The 24,371-nt window shown below is 50.4% G+C and overlaps 1 protein-coding gene across 4 annotated transcripts in view; it reads left to right on the forward strand.

Annotated features, from left to right (window-relative positions):
• The window catches only part of ABCC1 (ATP binding cassette subfamily C member 1 (ABCC1 blood group)), a 152,424-nt gene that overhangs the window by 115,123 nt on the left and 12,930 nt on the right, over positions 1 to 24,371 (forward strand). The window contains exons 18-25 of one of the 4 annotated variants that reach the window (XM_061401216.1): positions 797 to 964; positions 2,832 to 3,015; positions 10,587 to 10,601; positions 10,881 to 10,907; positions 13,685 to 13,775; positions 15,716 to 15,848; positions 18,051 to 18,258; positions 19,540 to 19,850. In XM_061401216.1, coding sequence (XP_061257200.1) covers positions 797 to 964; positions 2,832 to 3,015; positions 10,587 to 10,601; positions 10,881 to 10,907; positions 13,685 to 13,775; positions 15,716 to 15,848; positions 18,051 to 18,258; positions 19,540 to 19,850 — 1,137 coding nt within the window. The remainder of the gene's footprint in view (positions 1 to 796; positions 965 to 2,831; positions 3,016 to 10,586; positions 10,602 to 10,880; positions 10,908 to 13,684; positions 13,776 to 15,715; positions 15,849 to 18,050; positions 18,259 to 19,539; positions 19,851 to 24,371) is intronic. The other 3 variants (XM_061401214.1, XM_061401213.1, XM_061401215.1) reach the window with 3 other exon arrangements.

The following is a 24,371-nucleotide window of genomic DNA, read 5'->3' on the forward strand; positions in this document are numbered from 1 at the left end:
CAGTATTCTTGCCTGGAGAATCCCATGAACAGAGGAGCCTGGTGGGCTACCTTCCATAGAGCTGCACAGAGTTGGACATGACTGAAGTGACTTCTCAGGCACACATGCACCCAGTTTTGGAGGGAGAGGATGTGATTGGCTTAGTTTGGGTCTGATGTCTGCCTGGGGCCAAAAGCTGTGAACTAGAGGAACTCTCAAAATGAGCCTGGCTGCCAGGACCCTGTCTCAGAGCAGGGGGAGGGTGGGCATCTCTTGGGGAGAGGGGCTGGGTGGTTAGCTTCGCAGGTGTCCACTCTGACTCCAGCCAGATATGCAGGTGATGCTGGCTTACCTGCTGCAGGAGAGCCCTGTGGTCCTTGTGCCCTGGTTCAAATTAACAAACTGTGCCCTTCCTGCTGGCTGGCGGGGTGCAGGCTGGATTGTAGCATCCCTGGGGCACAGCCTGCCTTGACCGTGTGGCTTCACCAGTGAGCGAAGCCCCAAGATCACGAGCCTTCCTGTACCCAGCACTGTGTGGTGCCACCAGCCTCACCTTCCTGACCGTGCCCTGCTCAGCAGCACCCGGCGGCTCAGGTTTTCTCTTTGCCGGTTTCACAGTTGAGGCTGAACCTGGAGCCGGGACTTGAACCCACGTTGGCGCAGGCGCGATCTCGCTCCGTTACCGCTGCTCCTTCCGCAGGAGGCGGACGCAGCCCTGTGGGGCCTCAGGCGAGGGGCGATGCATGGTGAGCCGCTGCACCCCTCTGCCTGTCTCGGCTTCCCAGAAGGCCCAACTTTCTGCCGTGTTTCTCCGCAGGGTGTGAACCTGTCCGGGGGCCAGAAGCAGCGCGTGAGCCTGGCCCGGGCCGTGTACTGCGACTCAGACGTCTACCTCCTCGACGATCCCCTCTCAGCCGTGGACGCCCATGTGGGCAAGCACATCTTTGAAAACGTGATTGGCCCCAAGGGGCTTCTGAAGAACAAGGTACCTGCTGCGGGGGCAGCTTGGGGGCTGGTCCCCGCTCTTTGGTCAGGTCGCGGTGTGTCCCCTTTGGGACCCCTTCGCTTGACTGGACTGGAGAGCATATTTTCAAATCCATCCCTTGGCAGCCTTCCGGGGACAGCCGTCTTGTTCTCATTGCCTCCGCTTGGCAGAAAGAAGCCTTTCTTTATGCTTAAACAATAGGGGTGGTGTCTCCGAGGGAAGTACCCCCCCCCACCACCACCATCCCCTGTCCCCAAGGAGCCGGCCCTCCTTTCCCAGCTGAAGTGGCCGTGGGCTGAGGGACAGAGGTTTGAGCAGGAAAACGGCTACTACACCTTAACATGGCAGGAAAGGGTTCCTTTCCTCTTTTCTTCTTTTTGAAATTTGTTTGTTTAGGGGAGTTACAGAGGCTTTTCTTCTGCCTCTCCCATTAAAAACTAAGACATGCCCATGGGAAAAAATGTAGCAAATCAGAAAACCACGAAGGATAAAAACAATTATGCATCGTCCCACTGCATAGAGATTTTTGTATTTCTTTCAAGTCTTTTTGCTGTGTATATAAGCTTTTTTTGTTTGTTATTTTTGGCTGCACTGGGTCTTCCTTGTTGCCCACACTTTCTTTAGTAGTTGGGGAGGGCCTGGAGCTGGCTGGCTACAGCCTAGTTTCCATATGCGCGCTTCTCATTGTGGTGGCTGCTCTTGCTGTGGAACAGACTCTAGGGCACAAGGGCTTAGTTGCTCCTCACATGTGGGAACTTCCCAGACCAGGAATCAAACCCGTGTCCCCTGCACTGGCAGGTGGATTCTTAACCACTGGGCCATCAGGGAAGTTCTGTATAAGCTTTTTAATATGATTATCACATCATGCATATATATATACACATACACACATATAATAAGCATGCCACTTAATCTGTTGTAAGCATTCCCCTGCACCCCATAAGAATTCTGTTTAATTTTTAAATATTAAACACCTGTTTTGGTTGTGAAAGAAATACATGCCCATAGTAACAAAACCAGAGAGTGTATGTAAAGTTAAAAAAAAAAATTCTCCCTCATCCTGCAGCCCTAGCTGCTCTCGAAAGCAGGGGCCAGCGAATCCAGCCTGCTGCCTGTCTTGTAGGCAACCCACCAGCCAAGAATGATCTTTACATTTTTAAGTGGTTGGAAAAAAATTCTGAAGACAAATATTTTGTGACATAGGAAAACTGTATTAAAGTTACACATCCGCTTCCATAAATAAAGCTTTACTGGATCATGGCCAGCCCATCTGTTTATGTCTTGTGTATGACCAGAGGGGCCATAAAGCTGAAAATGTTTACCATTAGGCTGTTTTAAGAAAAAGTCTGCCAACTTGTGTAAACGGTTTGATGCACATCCTCCCAGACTTTCAGTTAGATAAAATAGATACCCATGTACAAGCGCTGTAGTCTTTTGGGGGTGGGGAAACTTGAAACACTCAAGTCACAGCATGCACAGTTTTTCGCAGGAGTGTCATTCTTTTATTCATCTACACATGGATGATTCCTTCCCTGCATCTCCTCCAGATTTTTGTTCAAAACCAACTTCCCCCATCACCCTTATTAAAATTGCAACCCCCCCCACCCCCATCTCAGTATCCTTTCCCCTTTGCTTCCACCTGCTCACAATACAGCACACAGCATTTTACTCATATCTGTCTGGACCCTAGAATCTGGAGCAAGGATCATTGTTTCCCTTACTCCTGCCCACCCCGCCCCAGCTCCCAGCCTGCAGATTGCAATGCTTCTGTGTGCCTGCATCCCAGGCGCATGTACAGGTCGGGGGGTGGGGGAGATTCCTTTTGCGCGCATGCGCTAATGTGGCCGTGTCTCCGCTCTCCCTGCAGACACGGCTCCTGGTCACGCACGCCATCAGCTACTTGCCCCAGATGGATGTCATCATAGTCATGAGTGGCGGCAAGATCTCCGAGATGGGCTCCTACCAGGAGCTATTGGCTCGGGACGGCGCCTTCGCCGAGTTCCTGCGTACCTATGCCAGCGCGGAGCAGGAGCAGGGGCAGCCGGAGGACGGTAGGGTTGTGTGGGCCTTCGGTGTGGGTGGTGCCCGGTCGGCCCCAGGTCTCCCCTGAAAGTTCCCACCAGCTGCCCTGGAAGCTCAGGAGGGCATCAGGTGGGGGGCTAGGCCAGGGCCTCTCAGGAACCATCTGGAAGGACTTTAAGGACTGAATTGAGAGGGAGTCCCAATACTTTAGAGAGCTGGGTCAGCAGAACAGGACACAAGTCCCAGTACTTTAATGCAATATATCTCTGGGCCTGTGGAGTTACAGGGGTTTCATGACAAAGATGGAGGTAGTGATAATTACAGTCCTCCTGACTCCCAAGAGGCTGTGAGAAGCCAGTGGCACGTTCACCATGTTGTCGATGAGTTGCTCAGTCGTAGCCAACTCCTTGCAACCTCGTGGACTGCAGCACGCCAGGCTTCCCTGTCCCTTGCTGTCTCCCTGAGTTTGCTCACATTCATGCCCATTGAGGCAGTGACACGGGTCATGAGGCCAAACCTGGTGGTTGAGCCTGCAGCTTGGAGGTTGGCAGGACCTGAGTTCCAGTCTCAGCTGCTGCTCTTTCCAGCTGTGTGATGTCTGGCCATTCCTGATGAAGCAGTGAAAAACAGACCCGACCTTCTGGCACCTGAATGTGCTAGATTACTGGAGCCTTTGGCACAGTGCCAGTGCCAGCTGCTGCTATTACTTTTCTTGGGAAGAGTGCCCCCTGATACGCTACGCATGTGGCATCTGGCAGGTTCAGGTAGACCTGCCCGCTTCTCAGCCACCACACCTGCTCTGTCCTCACAAGAGCATGCTCTGAATTCCGGGCTGGGGCCTTCCCCTGTCTTCATTTGAAGCAAACTGGGTGAGGTGTCTAAGAATCCTGTTCTCTCTTATTATGTGTATGTGTGTTAATCACTGGGTTGTGCGTGACTTTGCAATCTCATGGACTGTAGCCCACCAGGCTCCTCTATCCATGGGATTCTCCAGGCAAGAATACTGGAGTGGGTTGCCATTTCCTATTCCAGGGGATCTTCCCTACTCAGGGATTGAACCCAGGTCTCCTGCATTGCAGGCAGTTTCCTTACTGATTGAGCCAGCAGGGAAGCCCCATTCTCTCCTTTAGTTGGTTTGAAATTCAGGGAATCGGTCGGCCTGCGGGCTGCCCTGTATTTATGTCAGATGGGCATCTGGAACGGATCCTCTGCTGGTGCTCCCCCACCCTCCAGGAGCCTTGACCTGCCTTACACAGAGAGGAAAGAAGTCATCTGATGCCTTTTCTGCTTTGATTTCAGCTGTTGCTAAAGAGTGGAACTAAAGCGAGATCGCCTGTCCTGCTGTGATCTCCCTCTTCCAGGAACTAATTACAGACTCCCTGGGCCCCTGGGGCGTGTTTGTTACATGCTCAGTCCCCAGGCAGGTCTCAGATAGGCTGTCTCCCAGCCCCACCCCCCTGGTTAGGGCTGCAGGACTGTCCCGTTGCACAACTCCCGTGGGCAGAGTTGTCATCGGGTGTCTGTGATGTGAGGACACGCACATCAGTGAGTGAGTGTTGACTGCTGACCAGGGCTTGTGTCCCTGACAGGGGTCATCACGTTGGCTCACTCACTCCTCACAGCTTCTCATGAAGGAGGGAAGATGGTGGTGTCCGGTCCACTGGGGAGGAAACTGAGGCTTACAAGAAGCTCGTCCCGGGATTTCCCTGGCACTGCAGTGGTTAGTACTCTGTACTTCCACTGCAGGGGGCTCAGGTTCAGTCCCTCATTGGGAAACTAAGATCGCACTTGCCAAGTGGTGTGGCTAAACTAAAAGATTAAAACAAAAACGGGGTCTTGTCCCTCATGTGCCAGGAGCAGGCGGATCCCTGTCTCTGTGAATGCGGCTGAGCACTAAGAGAGCTATTTACCATTCACTGATTTAGTCATTCAGTTGGTGTTCACCGAGCACTCAGTCATGTGTTTAACACTCGGTTGTTCTCCTAGGGCTACTGTAATGAGAGTCCCCCTAGCTTAAACAATGGGAGTGTGTTGTCTCACAGCCCTGGAGCCTGGACGTCTGAGATCAAGGTGGCGGCCTCCTGAGGGCCATGAGGGTGCCATGCCTGTCCCCCAGCATCTCGTGGTTGCTGGCGCTCTGTGGCATTCCTTGGCTTGCAGGAGCATTAGCCAGTTCTGCCTTCCTCTTCACATGGTGTTCTTTTTGTGTGCGTCTGTCTCCAGATCTCCCCTTCTTATGAGGCACCAATTATATAGCATTAGGGTCCATCCTCAGGAGCTCATGTGAACAGTTAACATCCAGAGACCATGGCTGCACGTGCAGTTACATTCCTAGGTACTGGAGGTCAGAACTTCAATATATGAATTTAGTTGGTGGGGGATGTAGTTTGGCCCTTAAACTAGTAGCGTTCTAGATTTGGGGGAGACAGAAGTGAGCAAGATCCAGGCAAGTCCTGCCCTCACGGAGCTCAGAGTCTAGTGGGAGAGAAAGGCAGCAGTCAGCCAATGGAAATGGTTCTGTGCAGCATGAAGTGCTGTGAAGGAGAGCACGTTGGGCAAGAGGCTGGAGAGTTTGGGGGTTCAGGCACCTCTGGCAGCATGGTCGTGGTTCCCTCTGTGGGGAGCAGTGTTCTGACGCAGGTGACAGCACAGGCCTCAGCCCGGCATGAGCTCAGTCTGTTCAAGGAACAGGGAAGAGGCCAGTGTGGCCACACCACGGTGGGCAAGGGCTGAGGGTGGGAGATGAGGCTGGCGAGGGGTTTACCCATCCCGGTCTTTCAGCGTGAGGAGTTTGGGGTTTGTTCTCATTGAAGTTGGGAAGCCAATGAATGTCAGGGGGGAGGGCCCACAGCCTGATTGCACAGCTTCATTCCTCTGGGTGAGAGTTTGCTGGAGTCCTTGTGGTTTGGGGTTTTGTTTTTTTTTTTTAATGTGAGCCATTTTTTTTTAAGTCTTTATTGACTTTGTTACAGTGTTGCTTCTGTTTCCTGTTTTGGTTTTTTGGCCCTAAGGCATGTAGGTTCTTAGCTCCCAAGCAGGGATAGAACCTGTACCCCTAGCATTAGAAGCAAAGTGTTCACCACTGGACCACCAGGGAAGTCCCCCTGGTGCTGCTGCTGCTGCTAAGTCACTTCAGCCGTGTCAGACTCTGTGCGACCCCATAGACGGCAGCCCACCAGGCTCCGCCATCCCTGGGATTCTCCAGGCAAGAACACTGGAGTGGGTGGCCATTTCCTTCTCCAATTCATGAACGTGAAAAGTGAAAGTGAAGTCGGTCAGTTGTGTCCGACTCTTAGTGGTTTTTAATAAGGCCTTTATTGAGATATAATTCACACATCATATGATTCAGTGAGTTTTAGAAATACTCCAGTATTTTATTTGTGCAGCCATCACCAAAATGAATTTCAGAACAGTCTCACCCCCTCGAGGAAACCTCACATCCATTGGCAGCCACTCGCCACTTCCTCCTCGCCCTCTAAGTCCTAGGCAACCACTTAATCTGCTTTTTTTCCTTCTGATTTTTGAGTTGTAATTGCTTCTGATTTGTAATTTACAAAGAGCACTGTGTAAATCTGAGGCATGGGATTTGACTTAGTATATCCTGAAATGTGACCACAAGAAGTTTAGTGTACATCCATCATTTCATAAAGATGCAAAAGTAAAGAAACAGAAAAAGAATTTTTTTTTCTATGATGAGATCTCTTAGTAATTACTAAGCAGTTTTAATTATATTAATGATGTACATTATATTTCTAGCACTTACTTATTTTATAACTGGCAGTTAGTGCCTCTTAGGAGAAGGCAATGGCACCCCACTCCAGTACTCTTGCCTGGAAAATCCCATGGACGGAGCAGCCTGGTGGGCTGCCGTCTATGGGGTCGCACAGAGTCGGACACGACTGAAGCGACTTAGCAGTGCCTCTTGACTGCCTTCATCCAGTTCTTGCTCCCCCACCATCTCTGGTGACTACAAATCTGGTCTTTGTTTCTATTTTGTTTTTAAAGCATAACTTACCTACAACACTGTGTTAGTTCCCAGTGTACAATATAGTGATTTGGTATTTCTATATGTCACAGTGGGCACCACACAGATCTCCTTTCTGTGTAGATTTGTCTTACTCTGAACATTTCTGTATGAACAGAATTCTTTTGTGACTGGCTTCTCTCACTTAGCATGACGTTTCTGAGGTCTGTCTGTGGAAGCTTGCATCAGCACTTCATTTCTTCTGATTGTTGAATCATATTCCATGGTGTAGACACACCACATTTTATTTATCCATTCAACGGCTCATGAGCACTTGAGCTGTTTCCAGTTTTGGGCTGTTATGAATAGTGCTGCTGCGAACCCTAGAGGTTTTAAAAGAAAAGTATTTTCTTTCGCCAGCATGAGATAGCCAGCTCTCCCTCTTAGTATTTAAATGCCCAATGGAATGAGTTTCTACATGTCTATGCTCCTGTGGTCGGAAAGTTCTGCTGTAAGTCTAACCAGCTCTCCTCTTGCTACAGAGTCTCCTTTCTTGGATTGTCTCTTAGCCCAAGTCAAGCCAAGGTCACACAAAGCATGGTAGCAATTTTGAAATAACTTACATTTCCCGCATCTGCTTGGTGGGCTATATTTAGGCAAAAATAACGCTCTGTGGATTATCTCAGTTTTTTTCCCCAGAATGAATTCCCTCTCTTCTCCCCATTCTATCCAGGTGAGTAATTATGGATTATCTCAGTTTTTTCCTCAGAATGAATTCTCTCTCTTCTCCCCATTCTATCCAGGTGAGCAAGGACAGTCCTTGCACCCTGTTGGCCACAGAAGGGATTTCTTTTTCCCCCTTCTCTTCGTCCCCAGCCACACACATATCCAAAGCAGATTATGCAGAACATGGGATGCTGCCAATTAAAAAATTTTTTGTGTGTGCACGTCAGCATTTAATTTTGGTGGTAAAAATACCATCCAGCGCCCTTGCACCGCTGTGGGGTCATTTCCCCAATTTAGCCACTCAGCACCCTGCAGGGCAGGTCACAAAGGTCCTCTGGGTCTAAAATAAAATTTGCTCTCTCCCCCCACCGTCTTTTCGCCTCTCTGGAGGGACCCTGGCGATAAGGCCTGGCGTCAGGGTCCAGTCTTGCTCAGCTGTGGCCAATGCCAGTGACCTTGGATTTGTCTGAAACACATTTTTGGCTTCTTCTAAAGGGAAATTTTTGTTTCCGTGTTGGATTAATCACGTCTTTTGCAGAACACCCAGGCTGGAGGGCGAATGTTTGGTTTGGGGGAATTCTGTCTCTCAGATGGAGAACGGGAGCTAGGCTTGGGATGGGGGTGGGGTCGGGAGCGGGGGGTCGGGGGGGGGGCTACTGACTCCCTCCCTGGCAATATGCCTTATCCTGTTTCTAGGAGACTTTCTATTTGTTGGCAAAGAGATTGACAAAGTGGTTCATTAACCTTTGTACCTGGAAGGTATAGAACATTTTTATTTACTCTGGTGACTTTATTAGGAACCTAAAACCTAGAATGGCAGTTTGCAAACATTTGTGCCTCCTGGGGACACTTGGCAATGTCTGCAGATGTGTTTGGTTGTCGTAACGAGGGAGGGGGGCACCCCTGGCATCTTATCAGGAGAGACCAAGGATGCTGCTAAACACTCTGCCATGCACAGGGCAGCCCCCTCTGCCCTGCCCCCACCACCCCCCAAGGAGCAGAGAATCACCCCGCTACGATGTCAGTGGTGCCGAGGGTGTGGAAGCCGCTCTGCTTTGACTTCTTTCTGCCCAGGCTCTTCCTTTGTTATCCTGGGAGAAAGACCTTGACTCCAGCAATGTGACCACTTTTCGAAACCTTATTCCAGTCTTATTCTCTCAACCTTGTCACTCAGTCGTTTTCCCCTCTTTTCCGTATTTTTGCTGAACTTTTTTTAACCTGATTATAAAATCAGTATGTGCTGCTTGTAGACCACGGCGAACGCTAGAAAAGCTCCAAGAAGCAGCAAAAAGAACGTGCTTCAGCTCTCCCACCGCCACGAGGGGAGCTGCCCTGGCGTTTGGCCTGTTTCCCACCTGTCGTTTTCGTTTAGGACCCTTTTCCTCGGGTGCGTTTTTGTCGCCAGTTTTCCTGCCCCTCTTTTTTGTTTCTTTTCTTCACACTAGGTCCCAGGTGCCTCCCCTTGCTGCAAAAGTCAGTCGTAAGCTCCGAACAGCAGCTGGAGAGCCCGTCAGACTGACGGCTCATTCCTCCCCTCTGTCCTCAGCGTCCGTGTTTCTTCCCCTTTTGAGTCTGAAGAACTTGCAGGGCTGAGGCGGGAGGCTCGGGCCGGGTGATGCAGCCAGTCGATTCCGTTTTTGGTCAGAAACCCGGCATTGCCTGTAGAGCAGTGACTTGAATTCTTCCCTCAAGGGGGAAGCTTGCCTGCTGGCTCTTGCCCAGGCAGAGTTCCAGAACCTTCTTGAGAATAAACAGCGAGCCTGCGAGGTGCCAGCCTTGAGGATGAGCGGCCGGCCGAACACACGGCCCAGGCAGCGCTTGTGTGGTTCAAGGGCCAGGAGGTGCCTGGTTACCAGCATCACAGCCCCGTCCCCTGGTGCTCGGAAGCCCTCAAGGGAGAGCCCATTGGGTTATAAGTCTTATGTCTTTGCTTCTGGATTATTTTACGTGATCCTCCCTCTCCCAACTCCCCCACCCCCGCACCATTCATACTTTCTCCTTACCTGGCTTTCTGTTTCTCTGTAGCATTTAACACTGCCTCACGGTAAATTCTGGATCTGCTACCTTATAGTCTCTTTCTCTCCCTTGGAATCCAAGCTCTGTGAGGGCTTTTGGTTACCTCTGTGTCCCCAAGACTGAGAACAGTGCCTGGCACATCATAGATACACAGGGAGTGTGTTTAAATAAGTGAATGAATGAGTTACATCTTTATTATTTAAGGCATGTCCTGCATAATGGTTGGACAATAACACAGCTGTGTGTATACCCCAGATTGGGAACAACTGTGAGCTGATTTTACACATTTCTCTCAGGGCTGGTTCAGAAACCAGCTTTGTGGACTTGGGCTATGACATGGCATCACTGTGTCTGATACGGTGCCTATTCCGGCATTGGAAGGTCATCTCTGCTTGTTCACGTGGCCATTCATTTGTTAATCTGTCCATCTGCTTCTCTGCTGTGTGCCACGGGGACATCTGGTACTTGAGCTACCATGTGGAATGGTGCCCCATGGATTGTGCAGTGCACATCCTGTGCAACCCCACATGGCCATCAGATGCACAAAGTGCTGGGAATAGAGTGGTAGATAAGACCTTGGAAAGCGTTGGAGACAAACGCTAAATAATCAAGGGCATCACGGTGCTAAACATGTGAAGGAGGTGAGCCTGGGGAATTGGACGGACCCTGAGATGGGTCCCTGTCCTAGCCTGGGAAGGTCCAAGATGATATCTGAGCCGAGTCACCACCCCTTCCCCCTTCTCTCCACGTGGAACTGGCTCAGAGCAAGGTGCTCGTGCCCTTGAAGAAGCAAAGATTGTGGACTGGCTAGGGACCTGTGCCACCTCCTGGCTGGCACGCCTGCCCTTCACACTATAATACTTTCTCTCTCTCCCTCTGCTGCCTGGAAAACAGGCGTGAAGACAGAAGGTCAGTCTGCATTTTTCTAGCTTGTCTTATGTTTGAACACTTACAGCTTTTAGAGAAGGGAGCTGGCCCCAGGCAGTACTGTTCTTGTCAGGGATACACCCAGATCACGTGGGACGGGGAAACCGAGGCGCAAATGCAACAGGTCCCTTAGCTGTCCTTGCCCCTCACCTTTAAGGAAAAACATTCATCCACCCTCTCTGGGCATTTAAATGGGGGTCTCACGGGGAGGGTTCTTTTGCCTTGGTTCTTAACACTTTCTTGGGTCTTGTGAATTCCTAGGCATCAACGTGGTGGATGAGGAGGAAGGTCAGTGACAGCGGGTTGGAGTTGGCTGTGCCTGCAGCGCGAGGCTGCACATGACTTGTCTTGCTGCTGCATGCCTGAGGAGGGGCCCTTGAATGTCTGCATTTCCATCCCTTTCCGTCATTCATCCAGCATTTATTGGGCACCTACTGTGTGCCAGCTTTGTGGTTGTCCCTTGGGGATACAGATAGAATCTCGCCATCTCTCACTGGTCAACTGAATGACCTTGACTAAGCTGTATTGTCGCAGGTCAGATGACCACAGCCAGGGAGCCTTGAAAGAGATCCTGGTTTTGAAATGCCCAGCACCCAGTAGGTAGAAGATGCATGGTAACAGTTTGGTTATTACGATCCCACCCACGCCTCCTGGGCATGATTAAGACCCAAGCACAGGGTGATGAGCCCTTCATGGAGTAGCTGCAGGTGCCAGGGGTGCCCAGAGGTGGCATGTCTTCTAGAAGAACTTGAGCGGGAAAGGCTGCCCAGTCTTCCTCTAGTGACAGAAAGGCATGAACTGGCCCCAGAGCAGACCCATGCCTCCTGCCTTCCAGAGCCAGCAGTGTGTGGCTAGGGGTTCACACCGAGGCCCCTTTTGACAGCGACTGAAGCTGATTTTGGCCACTTAAACAAGGGTGTTTACCAGAAAGATTCCAAGTAGCAAAAGGAAATCAAAAGCAGACAGCAGAAATCAAAGGCAAAAGTGGATGATCAAGACTTGGGCATTGGGAGCTCTGGACATGAGACTCCTTTGGGGACAGAGCAGTTGTACAGATCTTTGGTCCTTGTGGAGCCACCACTCAAGTCCTCTGGGGGAGGGGTCCTGATGGGCTGACCTTCGGTAGGTTCCCCCTTGGCTGGGAAGCCTGGGCATCCTGGGAGACAGGTCTGGGAGACTGGGGAAGTGGGCAAGTCCCCTGCAAAGAACAGGACGATGCAGCGCACACATTCCCATTCTCCTCCTGGGACTCACAGTGCCTCCCTTGCAGACGAAGGTTTTCCAGCTGCTCCAGTCGGTGTATCGCCAGTGGGCTAATAGGGTTTTGATGAAGAGGCTACCATGGAGACCACTGTGAGGACCTCCACTGCATGTGAAGCAGGAGCTGGGGGGAGGCTCAGGTTTCCAGAGGGCGCCTGGGCAGCTGGGCAGGATGGGGCTCTCTGAAGCTGAAGTACCTGCTGAAAGATGGGGGTCTCTTGGAGTGTTGTAAAGCACCCCCACCCCCGCACAGCGGAAGACACTCAAGGTCAGGCTTGGGCCCCAGTGCTTTGCATGTGTGTGTGCTCTGTCTGCAGGCCGCTGCATGGGAAGTCCTGCCTGTTATCACTCTTCGTTTTCATTTGTTTTAGTTTTAATTTTTTCCCAATTATAAAAAAGATGCTGATTTTAAAGGAAACATTTAAAGCAGTGATTCTCAGTCGTGGATGTGCCCCAGATTTATCTATGGGACAGGTTTAAAAATGCACATAACAGTAAGCACCATGTCCTCTCTTCCATTCACCAAGCGCGGTGTCATTTCTTCCTCCTGCTCATGGGGGCTGGTGCTGCTGTTCCTCCCATTCTGCAGATGTGGAAAGTGAGGCCCAGAGAGGCTCATTGCTTCCCCAGTTCACACAGCTAAGAGGTGAGCGAGCACTTCCCACGCATCCCAGCCCCCTGACTGCTCGCAGCGTGGGGTTGGCCTCCCTGGCAGAGTCGGTGCAGGGACCAGGGCCGGCCCCAGGGGATGATTCACGCACGGCCAAGATTGAGAATCACCGGCTCAGGGCCCCCCATCAACCCAGGAATGACCCCCAGCCCTGCTTCCTTGCCATCCTCTGTCACTTCCCATGGTTGTTGCCTGAGAGAGTCACTCTTTCTGGATTCTGCTTTAATTCATGTCGCATCAGCATGTTGGTGGGTTCGCTGCCGGCTGTGTATTCATACCCTTTCATAACTTCTCTCCTGCATCCTCTGCCTGGGTCAGCCCTTCGGAGTCCTACGTTACGTTCTCTCTCCTGCTCTCTGTCTCCCGGCACCAAAGAGTGAGGAAGTCAGTGCAGAGTGGGCGGTAATAAACATATCCCTGACTTGTCAGAAGATTAAAGGAGATAATGTATTTCAGCAGAGTGCAGCGGCTGACACTGAATAAATGTCAGCCGCTGTCTCTAAGGTGACAGGGATCAGTGTTAATGCTGGGCGGATACTTCCTGGCATCGGAGCAGATATCCGGCTGGTGTGCCCATGGTGCCTGTATCAGTTGTTGAAATAGTTCCGTTTTACTGGGAGAACAGCCACTGCCCCCGCAGTCCCTGGTAACCCCTTACCCCAATCTTCAGGACCTCCCCTTGATCCTGCAACCAGTGGGTTAACCCCTTGTCTGGGGGCGCTTGAGACTCCAGTGTCTGATGCCCTTGTCCACAGGAGTTGTTATTTATTTGGGGTTTCACCCCTGTCTGGGATGCTTGGGGACCAGAAAAGTGTGTCCTTTCCCCTGCATGGTTCATTTGTATCCTGACCCCATGAGCCAGGCTGCACACAGCCAAGAGACCATCAGCAGAACTGGATTTTGCTGGTCGCTGCTGGCACAGGGTACTTACTCAGGGCTCTTGAGATGGTTGCAAAACACCATCCCTATCCCCAAGAGAGCTGGCCAGCCGGGAAGCCTGTCTGTGGCCGCCGCAAAGCAGATTTTGCCTTCTGAGCTTCCTGGTGGCCAGGTTGTCTGCCATCTCCCCACACGGTGACAGGTGTTGGTGTCCAGCCCTTGAAATCACCATCCACCCCCTCCTCCTTTCTGCCAGGCTTAGCAGGTGTCGGCGGTCCAGGGAAGGAGGTGAAACAGATGGAGAACGGCATGCTGGTGACAGACACTCCAGGGAAGCAAATGCAGAGGTGAGGCGGAGCAGGCCGGGGGACCCTGTGGATTTTCCCGGCACCACGTGTCTCCCCCTGCCAGCGGGGAGGGAGGAGGAACAGGGTGTCCGCAGCAAGGCTCACCGCCAAAAAAAAAGCCTTTAGCTTCTGATTCCCCGGCCCCCCCACCCCGAATCCTGGCGGAACCTCACTTCCCAGAGAGCAGAGGCCCAAAGGGGAAGCCTCGTTGTGCTCCTGCCAGGGGGCATGGCTCACACAGGCCTCACGGTTGGATTTAACCATCCGTCTGCACTTCTGACACTCAAGGTCCCTACATGGCGTGGCTCTTTGCTCAAGTCACTCAGCAGGGCCTGGAATGTTGAGGCTATAAGAAGCAACAGCCAATTCAAAATAGTCACAGTAACAATAACAGCTGCGTTTTATGTGCCATTAGGAGCCAGGCGCAGTGCCAAGTCCTGTATAGTCCATAAACCTGGAGGTAGTTTCTCTCATCTTCCCATTTTACAGGTGGGCAGACTGAGAGCTGTCCACAGGCCATACAGCCAGAGAGAAGCCAGGCTTGACTATTTGAACCCGAGTTCAGCCTCTGAGCCAGTGCTCCTAAGTTTTATGCTTTGGTGCTTTAAAGAAGGTTGCTTTTGGTCAGATCATAGGGTAATTGGAGGAGCGGCATTAACCTGTCGGTGTCTTGGTTTCCTCCATTGTCGAATGGGGTCTTTGGTGCCCCTGCCGTGTAGGATTGTAGGAAGGCCTCTGTGATATGGCATGTGGGCACTTAGAACCGTGCCGCCTGCCTTCGGCGCTCAGTAAATGCCACTCAGTTATTATTTAGGTGAGCTGGAGCTGCCTGGGGTTACTTCTTTTGGGGTGGGGGAATTTCACAGACATGGGCTGGGAAGAAAATGAGCTTGAGCGTCTGTGCCCCTCAGAACCCTGCCCACAGTCCCCTCCTGGGCCCAGCTGTGTGTTGTACACGGCACACTTCCTTCTCTGCTGGGGCAACAGTCAGGGTGTGAGCTTCGCGTGTGTGTGCAGCACTCATAACAGTGCCTCGCCTGGAGCATGCGGGGGGCTGAAGGGGCACTGCCCTGTTCTGTGCAGGCGGCTAGCATAAGGTAAGAATTGGCTGAGATGGGGCAGGCGCCTGCAGGCAGTCCTGGGATGTTGGAGCAGGTGACCACAGGACGCTTGCTGTAGCACACCGTGGGTGGATCCAGGAGAAACGCACAGAAACTGGGTATTCAGTTTTCTATTGCTATGTAACAAGTGATCACAAGCTTAGTGGTTTGTCATCTCAGTTCCTATGGGTCGGGGTGTCTGGGCACAGCTTAGCTGGCTCCTCTGCTCAGGGTCCCTCAAAAGCTATACCCCAGGCATCAGCCAGGCTGGGGTCTCAGCTGAAGGCTCGTTTGGGGAAGGATCCTCTTCCAAACGCACGAGGCTTCTGGCAGGACGTGGTTCCTCAGTCCTAACTGGCCGCATCCTGGAGGACCCCTCCGTCCCCAGCTCGCTGGGCCTCTCCCGCCTCCACACTCACCACATCGGGGCAGACAGACAAACGAAGAAGGCAGTAGAGTTGACTACAAGATGGAAGTTGTACGCCATCCCTTTGCTCATGTGGATTTGAGCCGTGTGCACATGCAGACACATATGAACATATACACCCCACGTCGTCCCGCGAGCACACACTTCCCCAGGGAGGAAAGCTCTCTGGGTGATGGTCTGTCATGATCCTCATAAAGCTGATGAGCACGGGGTGGGGATGGAGAGGAGATGCTTTTGGAATAAAATCTGCCTAAAGGAATAGTTCTCCCATGGGACCCTGGGGCCAGACCCCTCCCGTCTATGAGTCTCCTCTACATAATCAGGAGCGTGAACGAGGCCTGGTGCTTAGGGCGGGGGCACCGACCCTGCCCAGGGCCTTCATCTGGGGGACACAGTGTGCCTTGCTTCCCCAGGCAGCTCAGCAGCTCCTCCTCCTACAGCGGAGATGTGAGCCGGCATCACACCAGCACCGCCGAGCTGCGGAAGCCTGGGCCCACGGAGGAGACCTGGAAGCTCGTGGAGGCAGACAAGGCTCAGACGGGGCAGGTGAGGACGGCGGTCAGGTCGCTGTGCGTCTGCAGGGGCTGGGCCCTGGGCGGGGTGCTGTGGTCATCTTGGCTTACGTCTTCCTCCCCAGGAGGCTTGAAAAGGTACTGTTTTAAGCGCTGGAAACCAGGGTGGAGGGCCAAGGTGACTTGCCACAGGTCACGGCTGGTGAGCAACGGAGCTGGGATGTGAACCCAACACTCAGACTCCAGGGTTGGCATCTGTAGTCTCTGCCTGCCTGACCGCTGCCTCCTTTGAGCAGCTGGGGCCTTGGTGGCCATAGATGACGTGATGCCTTGAATCCAGGCTGCAGCCTCACAGGGGTCAGCTGTGTGTGGGTTGGTTTCAAGTCATCACAGACGCAGCCCTGAAGAACATTAATTGTGTCATCAGAAAAGATTATCTTTCACTTCTTTTTATTTTCTATATTTGCCCTTATTACAGGCAGATCTTGTTTGATGGCACTTGGCTTTGTTGCACTTCACAAATGCTGTGTTTTACAAATTGAAGGTGTGTGGCAGTCTTGTGTTGAACATCAGTGCCATTTTCCCAGCAGCATTTGCTCACGTTGGCTCTCTGTGCCACATTTTGGTAGTTCTTGGAATATTTCAAACTTTATCATTATTATAGTCTGTTATTATATAAAATATTATATTTGTTATTGTTATACTATGTTGACATTATAATATTTGTGATCTTTGATGTTACTACTATAACTCACCAAAGGCCTAAATTATTATTAGCACTTTTTAGCAACCAAGTATTTTTTAATTAAGGTGTGTGCATTGTGTTTCTAGTCATAGTGCTATTGCACACTTAATAGACTTCAGTATAGCATAAATATAGCTTTTTATATGCACCAGGAAACTGGAAAATTCATGTGACTCAGTTTATCGGGATATTTGATTTATTGTAGTAGTCTGGAACCAAGCCTACAAGTGTCTGAGGTGTGCCTGTTGATCAGTGAGAAGGTCTCAGCTGGGGCTTTGTTTTTAATACCTGTCTTAGTCCCTTTGGGCTGCTATTAACAGAAGACCATGGTACAGGTGGCTTAGAAACAACATACATTTATTGCTCATAATTCTGGATGTTGGCAAGTCCGGGATCATGGCGCCAGCAGATTCCATGTCTGGTGAGAGAGCTCCCTGGTTCATAAATGGCCATCCTCTCACAGCGTCCTCATATGACAGACGGGTGAGGGATCCCTTTTATAAGGGCACTAATCCCATTTATGAGGAGTCCACCCTCATGAAAAGCCTGATGTGACAGGGAGCACACACACAGGGAAAGATACCCGGAGTCTGCCAAATCCACAGCACGCAGGTTGGGTGTCAGGCTGACCCAGAGCGCACTGCACCCAGCCGTGGTGTGCAGCTGCGCTTTGAGTGACCACGTGTAAATTACACAGGCCCCATGTGGGGCTCCACAGGAGACACTGGAGTAAAAGAGGCCCCTGGCTGTCACTCCATGGAGCTGGGAAACAGGCTGAGCAAGCGCCAAGCGATTAGAGGCCCGTTGTGACAGGCAGGAATTGGTGTTGAGTGTTCAGAGGACTGAGGGTATGGGGAGTAGATGTGACACTTGGTCATGGTTGCTAGGCAACATGTCCCATCTTCCCATTTTCTTCAAACTCTTCAATGCCTTCCTGATAGTCCTGGAGTAAAACCTAATCCTGTCCAGGATCTCTCGGGTCCTGTGTGGTGCAGCCACTCCCTGTTCTCCAGCTTTACTGTGCTTCAGCTATCCTTGCCTCCTTTCTGCTTCCCTCCTACCTCAGGGCCTTTGCACGTGTTTGTCCCTGTGCCTGGAATGCTTTTTTTATTTTTCATTTTCTCCTGGTTAATTCTTTGATGTCCCTTCCTTATGGAAACCTCCTCTGATTCCTCTCCACCCTGGGTTAAGTCAGGATACCCAGTTATACATTCCCGTGGAATCATGTGCCACTTCCAGCCCTTCTTTGGGATTATACAGTTATCTGGGCAGTTATTTGATGAAAGCCTGTGTCACTGCTGAACTGGAAGTTCCATGAGGGCAGAAACCTTTGCTTCTGCTGATTTCTTTGCCAAGTAACTAAGGGGAAAGGGATTATAGGCTTGAGAATAGGTGGGGGCTGTGGACTGCACAGGGTCTGTTGAGGCTGCTGACCTTGGGTGGGCATGGCTGGGGGTGTGTTCTGTAAGATGCCTTCTCTCCTGGTCTCAGGTCAAGCTCTCCGTGTACTGGGACTACATGAAGGCGATTGGGCTTTTCATCTCCTTTCTGAGCATCTTCCTTTTCCTGTGTAACCACGTGGCTTCCCTGGTCTCTAACTATTGGCTCAGTCTCTGGACGGATGACCCCATTGTCAACGGGACCCAGGAGCACACGCAAGTCCGGCTGAGTGTCTATGGAGCCCTGGGCATTTCACAAGGTGAGCCTCCCTTGCCCCTCACCTGCTGTTGGCACTTGGAGCCACTTCTATTTCTTGTTAATAGAATCAGGTCCCCCAGTTTGTCAGGGTTTAGACCCACAAACCAAGCCAAATACACATGAACACGAACTGTCACATAATAGACACTCAGACATTTGTAGAATGAACGTTTCTCGAATGCTCTGTTTCGTGTGGCTCTAGGAGACAGAGGGGAAGGGAGCTCCACCGTGCCTATTTTGCAGATGAGTTAAGTTGAGAAACAGAAGGTGATTAAGGACCCTTGCCCCTCATTTTTCTGGCAGGGTGATGGAGTTTCTGTGAAGTCCTATTTGTGGACTTTTGCCTTCTGCCCAAAGATGGGAATTAGTTTCTACTTGTGGTTCGTAACGCAGGCAGTGCTACCCTCACGTCTAGAAATACTTAGAGTTTAGTCATATCTAGAGATACTTGGAGTTGGCACAACTTCCCCACGGGGGCAGGTGCTGCTGGGATCTAGAGGCCAGGTGTTGCTAGATGTCCTGCAGTGCCCAGCATGGCCTCCACAATGGAGGATGGTGCGGCCTCAGAGGTTAACAGGGAGGATGCTGAGAAATCCTCTGTATACCTTCCTGTGGTCCCGCAAAGATCCCCAGACACAGCAGCATTACCAGTGATAGCTAACGTTGACAGCACTTACTTGGTGTCTGGTTCTGTTGTAAACACTTCACGGTGTTTTATTTTACTTTTGCAGCAGTCACATGAGGTAGGAGCTCATTTTTCTTTGTTTTAGAGATGCAGAAACTGAGGCCCAGAAGGGTTTAGTAAGTTGCCCAAAGTCACACAGCTTATTCGTGGCAGAGCTGGCACTGAGCAAGGTAGTGTGGCTCAGAGCCCACCCTCTTCTTCCTGAGGGCAAAGGAGTTCACTCACCTGAGCTTCAGTTGAGCTTCCCTGGTGGCTTAGCTGGTAAAGAATCCGCCTGCAATGCGGAAGACCTGGGTTCAATCTCTGGGTTGGGAAGATTCCCTTGGAGAAGGGAGAGGCTACCCACGCCAGTATTCTTCCATATTGTAACATGGGTACTAATACAACATACACAGGGTCCTCAAAAGGATTAGATGCACATAAAAGACACGGTGAGTTTTGCACATAGTATGTGCTGGGTTAATAATAGCCACCATTGTGGTTGTTACTAGAAGCTGGGAGTCCAGGCTGCTTTGTCCACACGGTCACATGGCTCCTTGCCCCTGCCCCCGCTCGGTCCCTCTCCTGCCGTGGAGTTTGACGCGAGAGTGTTTGTAGGTATCACGGTGTTCGGCTACTCCATGGCCGTGTCCATCGGGGGCATCTTCGCCTCCCGCCGCCTGCACCTGGACCTACTGCATAACGTCCTCCGGTCGCCCATAAGCTTCTTCGAGCGGACCCCCAGCGGGAACCTGGTGAACCGCTTCTCCAAGGAGCTGGACACGGTGGACTCGATGATCCCGCAGGTCATCAAGATGTTCATGGGCTCCCTGTTCAATGTCATCGGCGCCTGCATCATCATCCTGCTGGCCACGCCCATGGCTGCCGTCATCATCCCGCCCCTGGGCCTCATCTACTTCTTCGTGCAGGTGAGAGGTGGGTCCTGGGGTCCAGGACGAGCCCTGCTGTGTATCGCTGTCCCGCGAGAACCATTTAAGTTTAAATGGTTTAAACTTTTTATTTTACTTTTAACTTAAATGGGGACCATTTAAGTTTCCCCAGCATGAGGCTGTGGAGGATGTCTCAGAGGAGGGTTAAGGTTTGTTTTTGTCAGTCTTGATTACCTAAGTTGGTGGTTTTCAGCTTGCAATAACCAGACATCCTTTTTTCCTAATAATAAGGATTTTATTAAGCTGAAAGTTTTAAAAGGAAATAAGTTACAGCCATGAAGAAGTGACGGAGAAGGCAATGGCACCCCATTTCAGTACTCTTGCCTGGAAAATCCCATGGACGGAGGAGCCTGATAGGCTGCAGTCCATGGGGTCGCTAAGAGTCAGACATGACTGAGCAACTTCACTTTCACTTTTCTCTTTCATGCATTGGAGAAGGAAATGGCAACCCACTCCAGTATTCTTGCCTGGAGAATCCCAGGGACGGCGGAGCCTGGTGGGCTGCCGTCTATGGGGTCACACAGAGTCGGACACGACTGAAGCGACTTAGCTTAGCTTAGTTTATGAAGAAGTGAAGTGAAGAGAAGTCGCTCAGTCATGTCCGACTCTTTGTGACCCCATGGACTGTAGCCTGCCAGGCTCCTCCATCCATGGGATTTTCCAGGCAATAGTACTGGAGTGGGTTGCCATTTCCTTCTCCAGGGCAGATAATAGAGACATGAATAATAACAGCTATGATATTTTTTCCCCTGTAATAGAGATCTAAAAGTGAATGTGGAAGTGTGAGTTGCTCAGACATGTCCGACTTTTTGCGACCCCATGGACAGTAGCCCACCAGGCTCCTCTGTCCATGGGATTCTCCAGGCAAGAATACTGGAATGGGTTGCCATTCCCTTCTCCAGGGGATTTTCCCAACCCAGGGATTGAACCTGGGTCTCCTGCATAGCAGGCAGATTCTTTACCATCTGTGCTACCAAGGAAGCCATAATAGAAATTTAGAAATATGCTATTCAGGGCTGATATGACAGCTTCCGGCTTCCCAGGTGGCTCTAGTGGTAAAGAACCCACCTACCAATGCAAGAGACATAAGGATGTGGGTTTAGTCCCTGGGTGGGGAAGATCCCCTGGAGGAGGGCATGGCAACTCACTCCAGTACTCTTGCCTGGAGAATCCCATGGACAGAAGAAACTGGTGGGCTACAGTCCATAGGGTCACACACAGTCAGACATGACTGAGTCGACTTAGCACGCACGCACACATCTGACAGCTTCATGAGTTTGGTAGCTTCAGAGTCCTTCACTGTTTGGTTTTGGGGGTTTTTTTGTGTATGTGTTTCTGTCATCTTTGCTTTCCGTTGTTAAGTTGGTTTCATGGTCCAAGATGGCTGCTGGAGCTCCAGCCATCACAAATAAGCTCAAGAAAGGTGAACAGAGTAAGGGAGCATTTGATGGCTGCGTCAGCTTCACTGTGGTGCTTCCAGTTAACAGATCAGCATGTTGAGGTCCAGGGGGCAGAACTGGGAATGTGAATTCACATCTGATGTAACCGTCACTGTGCTTTCCTGCCCCTGAAAAGGACACCTTTTTACCTTGCTCATGCTGATTCTAAGTGTTCTAAATTCAGAGTCATCAAATACATGTATGTTAGTAAACATTTTTTTTAATTAAAAAAAGCAGCTGCAGCATACACGCTAACGGACTGCTGTTTAGATGGGAGCCTAATAACTGTTGCACAAAATAAGAATAAGAAGCCACAGGGTGCTCTGTACCTCACACTGCACTGTGTGTGGCCTGTTGGTGTGGGTTCCTGGAGGCCTTGGCCGGGTCAGCCAGACCCCACACCCTAACACACTGTGGCTGGGCATCACGCTGTGGCCCAGCATTGGTGAATGTGAACAAAGATGGAATCAGAGCACATCCAGTTCCCAGACCCTCTCCGTGTTCTCTTTAAGTCGAGCCAGCTTTTGTGGAAAGTCCTCCAGCTGCATTTATCAAAAATGTTACCCGTGTTCTGACCCTGGCTGGACCTTTTCCTGGAGGACCCAATTCAAAAGAACAAAAGAGGAGGCCCAGGGTGACGTTCGGGGCAGCTCAGATGCCTGCCAGCAGCAGGGCCTTGAGCACACCGTGGGTAATGTGGCAATGGACTGCTGACATCCCTCTAACAGGAGAACTGGGAACACACTGTTTCGGCACCAACAGTTTTATTTTTAAACAACAAAGGGAAAGAAGTTAGCCAAGACCCATGTTGTCGGCACACTGTCATTATAACTAAGACAAAATGCGTAATGTGCGTGGGCAGGACTGGAAATGGAGGTAGAAAAATGAAAACACTGCCTTACTAATCCTTAGAGATCATGGGAGGATTTTTTTCATAGTTTTTAACTATATATTGTTCAGTGGCTAAGTCATGTTAAATTCTTTGTGACCCCTTGGACTGCGGCACGCCAGGCTTCCTTGTCCTTCATCCTCTCCCAGAGTTTGCTCAAACTCATGTCCATCGAGTTGGTGATGCCATCCAGCCATCTCATCCTCTGTCGCCCCTTTCTCCTCCTGCCCTCAAGTCTTTCCCAGCATCAGGGCCTTTTCCAGTGAGTCAGCTCTTTACATCAGGTGGCCAAAGTATTGGAGCTTCAGCATCAGTCCTTCCAGTGAACCTTCAGGGTTGATTTCCTTTAACTCAGCAGTCTCACTCAGTGTGTGTGCTAGGAAAGGGACTTCCTTGGTGATCCAGCAGCTAAGATTCTGAGCTCCCAATACAGGGGGCCTGGGTTCTATCCCTGGCTGGGGAACTAGATCCCACATAAAACAACTAACAGTTTGAATGGTGCAACTGAAGATCCACGTGCCACAGCAAAGAGCAAAGAGCCCTCGTGCCTCAACTAGGACTTGGCACAGCCAAATAAATAAACTTAAAAACAACAACAAAAAAGAAGAGACTGTATCACAGAAACAAATCGGCTAGAATGTGCTTAGCGTTTTGATTCATAATTACCCCAAATGTCCGTCACAGGAGGATGGATGCATACACTGTGGTATATTTATACAAAGGATGTGACCCAGCAGTAGAGAGGAATGAGTTACTCATACATACAAGAAGGATGAGTCTCAGAGATACTATATCGATCAGAATAAGCCAGACACAAAGGAGTACATTTGTGTGATTCTGTTTTTATGAAGCTGAAGAACAGGCATGAGCAATGAAATAGAAGTCAGAATAGTGGCTCTACGGGGAATTGACTGTGAGAGAACGTGAGGGAATTTCCTAGATTCTGATCCAGTGGTGCATATACAGGTGTAGATAAATGTTAAATTCACCAAGCTGTAAAGATTTAGTACACTTTCCAGTGGAAGTAAGTTGCATCTCAAAAAGTGCCTTTTAAGGATGTATGTGTGTAAGGGTGGATGTTCTTTCTCTCTCTCTGGAAAAGAATTAAAACATTATACACTGGAATCAGAGTATGCTTATCTCAGGATCATGGACTTAATGTAATGTTTTTCTAATCATCCTATCTATATCACTTGAAAAAAATTTTAAATGGATATACATTAGTGTATATCTAATATACATGAATTGTATATTATATCAGAGAAGGCAATGGCACCCCACTCCAGTACTCTTGCCTGGAAAATCCCATGGACGGAGGAGCCTGGTGGGCTGCAGTCCATGGGGTCGCTAGGAGTCGGACACGACTGAGCGACTTCACTTTCACTTTTCACTTTCATGCATTGGAGAAGGAAATGGCAACCCACTCCAGTGTTCTTGCCTGGAGAATCCCAGGGACGGGGGAGCCTGGTGGGCTGCCATCTGTGGGGTCACACAGGGTCGGACACGACTGAAGCGACTTAGCAGTAGCAGCAGCAGTATATTATATACACTATAATTATACTATATTAATAATTAATATACACTAATATAGAAGAGGGCTTCTCTTATAGCTCAGTTGGTAAAGAACATGCCTGCAATGCGGGAGACCTGGGTTCGATCCCTGGGTTGGGAAGATCCTCTGGAGAAGGGAAAGGTTACCCACGCCAGTATTCTAGCCTGGAGAATTCCAGGGACTATACAGTCCATGCATGGGGTTGCAAAGAGTTGGACACGACTGAGCGACTTTCACTTTCACTTTCAAATATAGAAGAAAAGCTATGACCAACCTAAACAGCATACTAAAAAGCAGAGACATTACTTTGCTGACAAAGGTCTGTCTAGTCAAAACTATGGTTTTTCCAGTAGTCATATATGGATGTGAGAGTTGGACTATAAAGAAAGCTGAGTGCTGAACAATTGATACTTTTGAACTATGGTGTTGGAGAAGACTCTTGAGAGTCCCTTGGACTGCAAGGAGATCCAACCAGTCCATCCTAAAGGAGATCAGTCCTGGGTGTTCATTGGAAGGGCTGATGTTGAAGCTGAAACTCCAATACTTTGGCCACCTGATGCAAAGAACTGACTCATTAGAAAAGACCCTGATGCTGGGAAAGATTGAAGGCAGGAGGAGGA

Source organism: Bos javanicus, chromosome 25 (assembly GCF_032452875.1).
Source record: "Bos javanicus breed banteng chromosome 25, ARS-OSU_banteng_1.0, whole genome shotgun sequence".
Lineage (NCBI taxonomy): Eukaryota > Metazoa > Chordata > Mammalia > Artiodactyla > Bovidae > Bos > Bos javanicus.